General features: G+C 55.7%; 1 protein-coding gene across 1 annotated transcript; it reads left to right on the top strand.

Annotated features, from left to right (window-relative positions):
* The first annotated feature begins 5325 nt into the window (after nt 1-5325).
* OTOS (otospiralin) lies at nt 5326-6205 on the top strand. The gene is made up of 3 exons (XM_055586621.1): nt 5326-5383; nt 5474-5500; nt 6021-6205. Exons 1-3 carry the CDS (start codon nt 5326-5328, stop codon nt 6203-6205), a joined length of 270 nt encoding a protein of 89 aa, XP_055442596.1.
* Nucleotides 6206-9073: the final 2868 nt, after the last annotated feature.

The following is a 9073-nucleotide window of genomic DNA, read 5'->3' as shown; positions in this document are numbered from 1 at the left end:
GACTGGTTCCAAATAGGAAAAGGAGTACATCAAGGCTGTATATTGTCACCCTGCTTATTTAACTTATATGCAGAGTACATCATGAGAAACACTGGGCTAGAAGAAACACAAGCTGGAATCAAGATTGCCAGGAGAAATATCAAGAACCTTAGATATGCAGATGACATCACCCTTATGGCAGAAAGTGAAGAGGAACTAAAAGCCTCTTGATGAAAGTGAAAGAGGAGAGTGAAAAACTTGGCTTAAAGCTCAACATTCAGAAAACGAAGATCATGGCAACTGGTTCCATTACTTCATGGGACATAGATGGGGAAACAGTGGAAACTGTGGCAGACTTTATTTTTTTGGGCTCCAAAATCACTGCAGATGGTGATTGTAGCCATGAAATTAAAAGACGCTTACTCCTTGGAAGGAAAGTTATGACCAACCTAGATAGCATATTCAAAAGCAGAGACATTACTTTGCCAACAGAGGTCCATCTAGTCAAGGCTATGGTTTTTCCAGTGGTCATGTATGGATGTGAGAGTTGGACTGTGAAGGCTGAGCACTGAAGAATTGGTGCTTTTGAACTGTGGTGTTGGAGAAGACTCTTGAGAGTCCCTTGGCCTGCAAGGAGATCCAACCAGTCCATTCTGAAGGAGATCAGCCCTGGGATTTCTTTGGAAGGAATGATGCTAAAGCTGAAACTCCAGTACTTTGGCCACATCATGTGAAGAGCTGACTCATTTGAAAAGACCCTGATGCCGGGAAAGATTGAGGGCAGGAGGAGAAGGGGATGACAGAAGATGAGATGGCTGGATGGCATCACTGACTCGATGGATGTGAGTCTGAGTGAACTCCGGGAGTTAGTGATGGACCCGGAGGCCTGACGTGCTGCTATTCATGGGGTCACAAAGAGTCAGACGCGACTGAGCGACGATCTGAACTGATACACTACTATATATAAAATAATCAACAAGGACCTAGTGTATAGCACAGGGGACGCTACTCAATACTCTGCAGTAAAGTGAATGGAGAAAGACTCTGAAACAGACAGGTGCACTGTCGACATGCCTTGCTGTACACCTGAAGTCAGCACAACGCTGTAAATCGACTCCTTTGCTTGTTTAGCCGCCGAGCCCTGTCCGGCTCTTTTGCGACCCTGTGCACTGAGGCCACCAGGCTCCTCTGTCCACGTGTTTCTCCAGGCAAGAGTACGGGAGCAGGTTGCCACTTCCTTCTTCAGGGAATCTTCCCGACCCAGGGATTGAACCGAGTCTCCTGCACTGGCAGGCAGATTCTTTACCACGGAGCCACCAGTCAACTATACCCCAATATAAAATAAAAATTAAAAAAAAATAAATTAAGGAATATGTTATACCCAGAAAGAAGAAAAAGCATATACCTATAGCTCCCAACATCATCACTGCTCGTTGATCGTAGACTTTGTCTACACTGAGTGTTTTTGTTAAGTAAACAGTTGTAAAATAAGTACTGGTAATTTTATTTCAGTTTTTCCTAACATCATAGGAACATTTGCACATCGTCTTCACACATGAAACTATTAACGTTGCCACCAAAATCTTGGTCTTGAAGCCGAATGAAAAATAGAGAGACAGGGTTTGGAGGAGATAGAAAGGAGATTTTACTCTCAGCCAGCAGAGAGGGGGACACAGTAGGTTCATGCCTCAAGAACTGTACCCACCGCCCCCCGCCCTCACCCATGAGGAGTCTAGGGGCTTGCATAAGGCAAGGGCTCACAGTCAGGATTCGGTGATGAGGAACAAAGGGGATAGGATCTTGATTCCTTCCTTGTTTCAAAGACAGTCATAAACTGGCGTCAGTCACCCAGTAACTGAGTCTGGCAGTTAGGCAGCTCGGCAGCCTGATGTGTAACCACAAGGGGAAGCGTGTTGTCAGGGTAAACACCAGACAGGGGATGCATTTAGCACAGAGTCCAAGGAGAAAACGTGACTTGTAGCTCCTGCAGCGTTAGGGGGCAGAAAAGCAAACTTAGTTACAGACACGCAGCACTGGAGCCCTTAAAGCAAAAAGACTAGGAACGCTCAGGCCTGCTCACTGTGCTCTGTATTGTCTTTGTTCTCAGGAAGGGGGAAGACAAAGCTCATTCCCCTCTTTCCTTTTCACTACAACATTAGCGATGACGATGGCGGCAGGACGGGCTGGTCCTCGCTCCCTGCCCCCATCCGGCTCTGCCTCAACATCGGGGTCCCAGGCTCACTGAGATGCTGGGCCTTGAAAGCACAGACGTGAGAGCCACACAGAGACCGCTTCCCTCGCTCCTTCCAGACTCCACTTCCTCAGCTCCCCCCTACACACACACTCCACATAAGTCCTGTTCCTACATACCACCCCCCATCCCATTAGGCTCCTAGTGGCCCTGTCAGCAGACTAGTGGAGGCAGGGGAGCACCCAGGGGACCAGACGGGTCAGGGTGGCCTCGAGAGCTGGTTCTCTGGTCTGACGTCAACGCTGCTGTTCCCAGTGGTCAGGGGCCTCTGTCAACCACGATACCAAGTGCAAAGTCAAGTCCCAGAGCCAAGAGGCTGCAGGGGGTGCAGGTGACCGGGAGGTGTGGGTGACCCAGGAGGTGTGGGTGACCCAGGAGGTGCAGGTGACCCAGGAGGTGCAGGTGACCCCGAGGTGTGGGTGACCCAGGAGGTGTGGGTTATCGGGAGGTGTGGGTGACCCAGGAGGTGCAGGTGACCCAGGAGGTGCAGGTGACCCCGAGGTGTGGGTGACCCAGGAGGTGCGGGTGATCGGGAGGTGTGGGTGACCCAGGAGGTGTTGGTGACCCAGGAGGTGTGGGTGATCGGGAGGTGTGGATGACCCAGGAGGTGCGGGTGACCCAGGAGGTGTGGGTGACCCCAAGGTGTGGGTGACCCAGGAGGTGTGGGTGACCCAGGAGGTGTTGGTGACCCAGGAGGTGTGGGTGATCGGGAGGTGTTGGTGACCCAGGAGGTGTGGGTGACCCAGGAGGTGTTGGTGACCCAGGAGGTGTGGGTGACCCGGGAGGTGTGGGTGACCCGGGAGGTGTGGGTGATCCGGGAGGTGCGGGTGACCCGGGAGGTGCGGGTGACCCCGAGGTGCGGGTGACCCGGGAGGTGCTGGTGATCGGGAGGTGAGGGTGACCCGGGAGGTGAGGGTGACCCCAAGGTGCCAGTGACCGGGAGGCTGCTGCCCTTTAGTGAGGCTGTGAAGTAAGGACTGGGCTTGGCAGCTTCTATGTGTGCTGGACAATGTGGGAAATGAAAACAGTGAACTCAGAGCTTAAATTTCTAGCCCAGGAAACAAAGAACCAGGAAACTACGCTGTGCAAAGAGTTAACAGGCAGGCCCACCTGTCCCCTCGAGAGAGCTGCCGACCTGCTCAGGAGGGACTCCCGTGAGGCTGGCCCTGGGCTGGAGCTCGGGGAGGGTCCTTGGGGAGGAGGAAGGCCTCGCTGCCTCTAAACATCTGTGCAGAGTGAGGCTCCTGCCAGCGGAGCACTTCCTCTGGGGGTCTGGAACCTTCCCCAGGCACAGCTGCCTGTGACCCCTACCCCGACCCCCAGTAAAAGCCCCGGGTGCTGCGTGTCTACTGGGCTCCTGGGAAGATAGCATCTGCTGGCTGGTGGCGGGGGTGGGGGGATGTTGCGTGTGGGGCGGGGCTCTGGAAGCTCACGCCTGGTCCCCGGCCTGTCCCCGCCTGCCTCTTCCTCTCACTGATGTCGCTTTGCATCCTTTCTCTGTCCTGAATTTCAGCTGAGTCCTGGGGGTCCCCCCAGCCAATGTGGGGGTGGTCTAGGGACCCTGATACAGTCACAGACTGCCCAGCTGAAGACCCCAGCACAGCTGCCCTAAGAGAACTCCTCTCCTGTAGGCACAACAGAAACCGGGTTTCTAAGAACAAAGCCCAGGGTCCAGTCTGGAGTGTGGCCGCGTGGCAGGAAGGTTGAACAGACCACCTCTCCTGGTGAAGCTGGGACCAGAACCCCTAAACTCTGCCAGGTCTTCTTTGCCAGAAGACACCCCGTTGCAGGGAAGAGGCCAATTCTGACTCCACGGTGGAACTGTTTGACTTGCTTTCCGTCGCTTTTGTTATTAGGATCATACAGAAGGGCCTGCTTCCGAGAATCCTGCTGCTCCACCTGACTAAACCAAAGTGCCTTTGCTCAGAACCCGGTCCACCAGTAGACGGCAGGAAGGAAGAAATCGACGCGTCCCCTGCCTGAGACTTGCCATTCTAGGAGCAGTTTGCAAGGTTAATGGCCTTTTTACTTTGCTTCTCAGCTCCCCCCATCTCTGATCTATAAAAGAACCTGGCATCCAGGCCCTGAAAAGATGGTTATTTTGAGGGGACAGCCCGCTGTCTTCTTGGTCAGCTGGCTTTCCGAATAAAGTCATTTTCCTTGCCTCAACACCTCATCTCTCAGCAAGCAGAGCGAGTGTGACCTTGGTAACAACGCTTCTTCCCTATCTGGGGATCAGTACCCCACACCTGGGGAACCGTGATGGTCACCCCCTAAGTAGCTGTGTTGCCTGGAGACACTTCATCACTGCAGGGAAGCTGGAAGGTGCCAGTCTGGAGACACCCTCCCTTCCTGCCATCTCTGGGCTCAAGAGTGACCTGTGGGCAGGGGCTGCTGGTGGCTCCCCAAGGGTCCCGTCCTGCCTGCCTGTCCCTGGGGCAGCCCTGTGATTGCTCTGTTCCTGCAACCTCATCAGACTTAGGCTGTTTCTCTCCTGGTAGAAAGGAAGTGGTTTATTTTGGGAAACGATGTTGAATTCAGTCCTAAACATCTTCGTTCTGTGCAAAGACAGCTTTCTCCCATTTGATCTCTGGATCAGACTCCCAGAAGTGGATGGACTCCTGGCCATCTGCCAGGGTCACAGGCACCCTCAGTCCTCTGGGCGGGGATGAAGCCAGAGGTTTGATGGTTCATGGAGGTGACGTCTCTTCCCCGGCCCTTTATAAAGAGGAGCCTGAGTGCCTGCGGCAGGAGCCCCTCAGGCTGCAGGGCCGACGAGAGCAGCTGCAAGGTAACTACCAGGAGGGCAAACTCCTTAAGTAGTTCAGAGAGATAGGCCGCCCGCTTCTGAATCGTGGGCTTAGCCCCAGAAGGACGAGGCCACTGACATCGAAGTTGCCATGAGAACACTGAGAACTTGTCTTTTTACCAGAGCTGTTTTCCTGGGAGGTGCCCACTTGGGGGTGGCGGGGGGAGGCGGGGGTCCGGGGAGGCAGGGGTCCGGGGGCGGCAGGGGGAGGCAGGGGTCTGGGGCCGGGGGGTCTCACCCGTCTGGCTTCCTCTGGCTGCAGGTCGCTGGGGTCGCCCTGGGGAAGATGCTGGCCCGCCTGCCGCCCGGGCTGGCGCTCTGCCTCCTGCTGGCGCCTCTGGCAGGTGGGGGCCACCTGTCGTCCTGCGCTGTCCCGGTGGGCGGTGGGGTCCCGCCTGGGGGCCTCAGGGTGACTGCTCTCCCTTCCCTCGCAGGGGCCAAGCCGGTGCAGGAGAAGGGAGGTACTGTATGGCTCTCGTCTCTGGTCTCGTGGGTGGTGTGGGTCTTGTTTCTGGTCTTGGGTGTCCAGTCCTGGCAGAAGGGGGGCCGGGTGGCAGTCACCCTCTGCCCCAAGCTGGTGAGGTGGAAGCCCTGGGTCAGCTGGAGGTCGAGCCCCACAGGGAGAGGGACTGGAGCTTCTTCCCTGGGGACACACTGGGCAGGAGGGACCCCTTCACCCCCCAGGACTGGGCATGCCCACCTCAGACTCCCCATCTTGGGGCAGAGTGTCCAGGCCTGGGGACCAGGGTCCCTCTGGGCCCCCCTCGGGCGCCCCCACATCCCACCACGGTGTCTCCACCAGCTCAGTGTCTCCAGGACGACGGGGCCAGACTCCCCTCCCCTGGCCCCGGTCCCCTCCTCCGCCCCAAGCCAGGGGCTCAGAGGGGCAGGGCCAACTCAGCCCGCTTCCCGGACGACCAGGTGCTGTGCCCCCAGGCACCGCGGGCTGGCCCAGCCCCTGAATTGGGTGCCTCCCTCCAGACCCCTACGCCGAGCTGCCGGCCATGCCCTACTGGCCTTTCTCCACATCTGACTTCTGGAACTACGTGCAGCACTTCCAGGCCCTGGGGGCCTACCCCCAGCTGGAGGACATGGCCCGCACCTTCTTCGCCCACTTCCCCCTGGGGACCACCCTGGGCTTCCATGTCCCCTACAGAGAGGAGTGAGCATCTGGGCCAGGGGCCCCCGGCCCCACGGGAGCTGGGCGGCCTCGTCCTCAATAAACTCCTGACTTGAGTGCACCATACCCGTGGTGGGTCTTGGTTTTCTTTGGAGAAGTGGCTCCACTCAGCTCTTCTTCCTCTTGCTTGATGAACCAGCCTGGCCCCTCTTGACCGTCAGGGAGCTCAGACAATAGGCTCTGTCCACGGAGCACCAGCTGCGATTCTCCCGCATCCTCCCGCTGAACCTAGGAGGGGCCCTGGAATGCAGGTGGGGAAACTGAGGCACACAGACACCAGGCAACTGCCTGGCTTGTTGACAGAACCCAGATCCTGTTCAGGCAGGCTTGCCCTAGAGCCCCCACCTTTGGCCACTGAGCTGGGCAGTGAGCAGACCTGCAGTGGCCACCCTGGGCTGGAGGTACCACCCGTCACGCTGAGCTCACCCCGGGGCAGCTGGTCTTTGAGGATCTCCAGGCGCTTGGGAGCTGGGTCTGCAAGCAGAAGGCCCCCAGAATGTGACCACCAGTGCTTCAGGCTCAGGGACTCGGGGGTGGGAGGAGTGGGCTGCCCATCCTGGGCCCCGAGGAGCAGAAGGCCACACAGACAGCATGGACAGCATGTCAGGGACTGTCCTCCCGCCCTGGGATAGCTGCTCTATGGTGGGGACCCCACCGCCCAGGTGCAAGAGCTGCAGGTCACACTTGGTCACATGGTGAAGAAATTGGTTTCCTGGGCTGCAACCAGCTTTCCTTTTACAGTAAAATAATAGAAAGTGCTTACTATTTAACTTTTATTGTTGTTCAGTTGCTAAGTTGTGTCTGACTCTTTTGTGACTCCATGGACTGCAGCCCGCCAGGGTCCCCTGCCCATGGGATTTCCCAGGCAAGAATACTGGAGTGGGATGCCATTTCCTTCTCTAGGGGATCTTCCCGATCCAGGGATCAAACCTGAATCTCCTGCACTGGCAGGTGGATTCTTTACCTGGAGCCACCTGGGAAGCTCATTTAACTTTAGACACCAGTTTTTGTGCTAGCATTTAACCACAGAGACTAGCACACGTAATAAGAATTGTGTATGGTCTTGTGAAACTTGTGTGCTGCACGCTATGTTCTGTGGAAATATGTGATGGAAATGAATTTATCCTTGTGCAGTTTCAAGGCCTGCCCTTTAGCATATGAAGCAGGAAGGTCACTCTGAGAACTGTCTCCCCTCCTCTAGCACAGACACCAGGCCAGGCAGGGAAGGGCCCCGGAAGGGTGAGGGGGGGAGGTGGCCATGGTGCCCAGGTGGTGGCCTCGAGAGCCACCCACTGGCGCCAGGTGTCCAGCAAGGCTTCTTGCCCTCCCCTCTGCTCCACCTCCTGCGGTCACGGGCAGCTTCCCTTCCCGTCCCCCAGCTTAAATTCTCAAGGGAAAGAGTCTGTTGGTGTAGCCAGTTTTTTCCCCTCACTGAGCTAGTTTGAATTTGGGTTCTGTAAATTAACTGCAGACACACAAAATTTCCTGGCTCCTGTGATAGCCCACCTGTGGCAACTGGGCCTCAGCCAAACACACCAGACAAAAGGCACCTTCGCCCCTCTGGACAGCAGGCTTCCCTTGGCATTGACCTGTGTGTTAATTCATAAGTGTGTGTGTGTGTGTGATCATTTACATGTCACTCGGATGTTCGTGCTCCCAGTTACGCTGAGCATTGGAGAGTGAAGGTCCCAGATGCCCCAGTAGGTGGCTCCAAGGACCCCACCCCACGTGCCCCCAAAGGAAGGTCCCAGGGTGCCCTGGCTGCAGCCGTGTCCACACAGCTCTCGGACACACCCACAGCTGCTCAGGACACACAGCTGAATTCCATGTCTTCAAGGCCTAGCTGCCCTTCTCCTGTTCTCAGAAGAAGAAATCCGCATCCCCAAGCCACCCTTGGCAGACACCCTGCCTGCCTGCCCATGGCCCCGGGAGCAGCTCACTCCCCGCTTGGGACTCAGACTTGGCTGTGACCCCATTCACCTGAGCGCACACAACTTCCTCTCTCCTCTGTGCACCCCTCCAGTCTCCCTCACAGTCGGAGCCCCCTCTTCCCGCCCCACAGCCCGCTTTACCGACAAGCACCACCCACAGCCACTGTCTTCCCGCCCCTGTCTCGGTCGACGATGGCTGCAGGACCACACGCCCACGGTGCCGAGCAGGCGGTGCCCATGCTGGTTGAGAAACACGCCTGACCTAAAAGTTCAGAACTGTGTTTTATTTGGCAGACATGTTGCTGTTGTTCAGTTGCTAAGTTGTGTCTGACCCCGTGGACTGCAGCACACCAGTCTCCCCTGTCCTTCACTATCTCCCAGAGTTTGCTCAGATTCATGTCCATTAAGTCAGTGATGCCATCCAACCATCTCATCCTCTGCCACCTCCTTCTCCTTTTGCCCTCAATCTTTTCCAGTCTTAGGGTCTTATCCAATGTGTTGGTTCTTCGCATCAGGTGGCCAAAGTATTGGAACTTCAGCTTCAGCATCAGTCCTTCCAGTGAATATCCAGGGTCAATTTCCTTTAGGATAGACTGGTGGGATCTCCTTGATGTCCAGGGGACTCTCAAGAGTTGTCTCCAACACCACAGTTTGAAAGCAGCATTTCTTGGGTGTTCAGCCTTCTTTATGGTCCAACTCTCACATCCATACGTGACTACTGGAAAAAACCATAGCTTTGACTAGATGGACCTTTATAGACAAAGTGATGTCTCTGCTTTTTAATACGCTGTCTAGCTTTGTCATAGCTTTCCTTCCAAGGAGCAAGTGTCTTTTAATTTCATGGCTCCAGTCATATTCGATAGTGATTTTGTAACTCAACAAAATAAAGTCTGTCACTGCTTCCACTTTTTCCTTGTCTATGT

Source organism: Bubalus kerabau, chromosome 6 (assembly GCF_029407905.1).
Source record: "Bubalus kerabau isolate K-KA32 ecotype Philippines breed swamp buffalo chromosome 6, PCC_UOA_SB_1v2, whole genome shotgun sequence".
NCBI classification, from domain to species: Eukaryota; Metazoa; Chordata; class Mammalia; order Artiodactyla; family Bovidae; genus Bubalus; species Bubalus kerabau.
Note: the sequence above shows the minus strand (reverse complement) of the source record. Positions and strands in the feature narration are given on the sequence as shown.

Coding starts and splice junctions, on each gene's coding strand:
- OTOS (XM_055586621.1), top strand. CDS start 5,326: ATGCTGGCCCGCCTGCCGCCCGGGCTGGCGCTCTGCCTCCTGCTGGCG. Junction 5,384..5,473: donor CCTGCTGGCGCCTCTGGCAG/GTGGGGGCCACC, acceptor CTTCCCTCGCAG/GGGCCAAGCCGGTGCAGGAG. Junction 5,501..6,020: donor GCCGGTGCAGGAGAAGGGAG/GTACTGTATGGC, acceptor GCCTCCCTCCAG/ACCCCTACGCCGAGCTGCCG.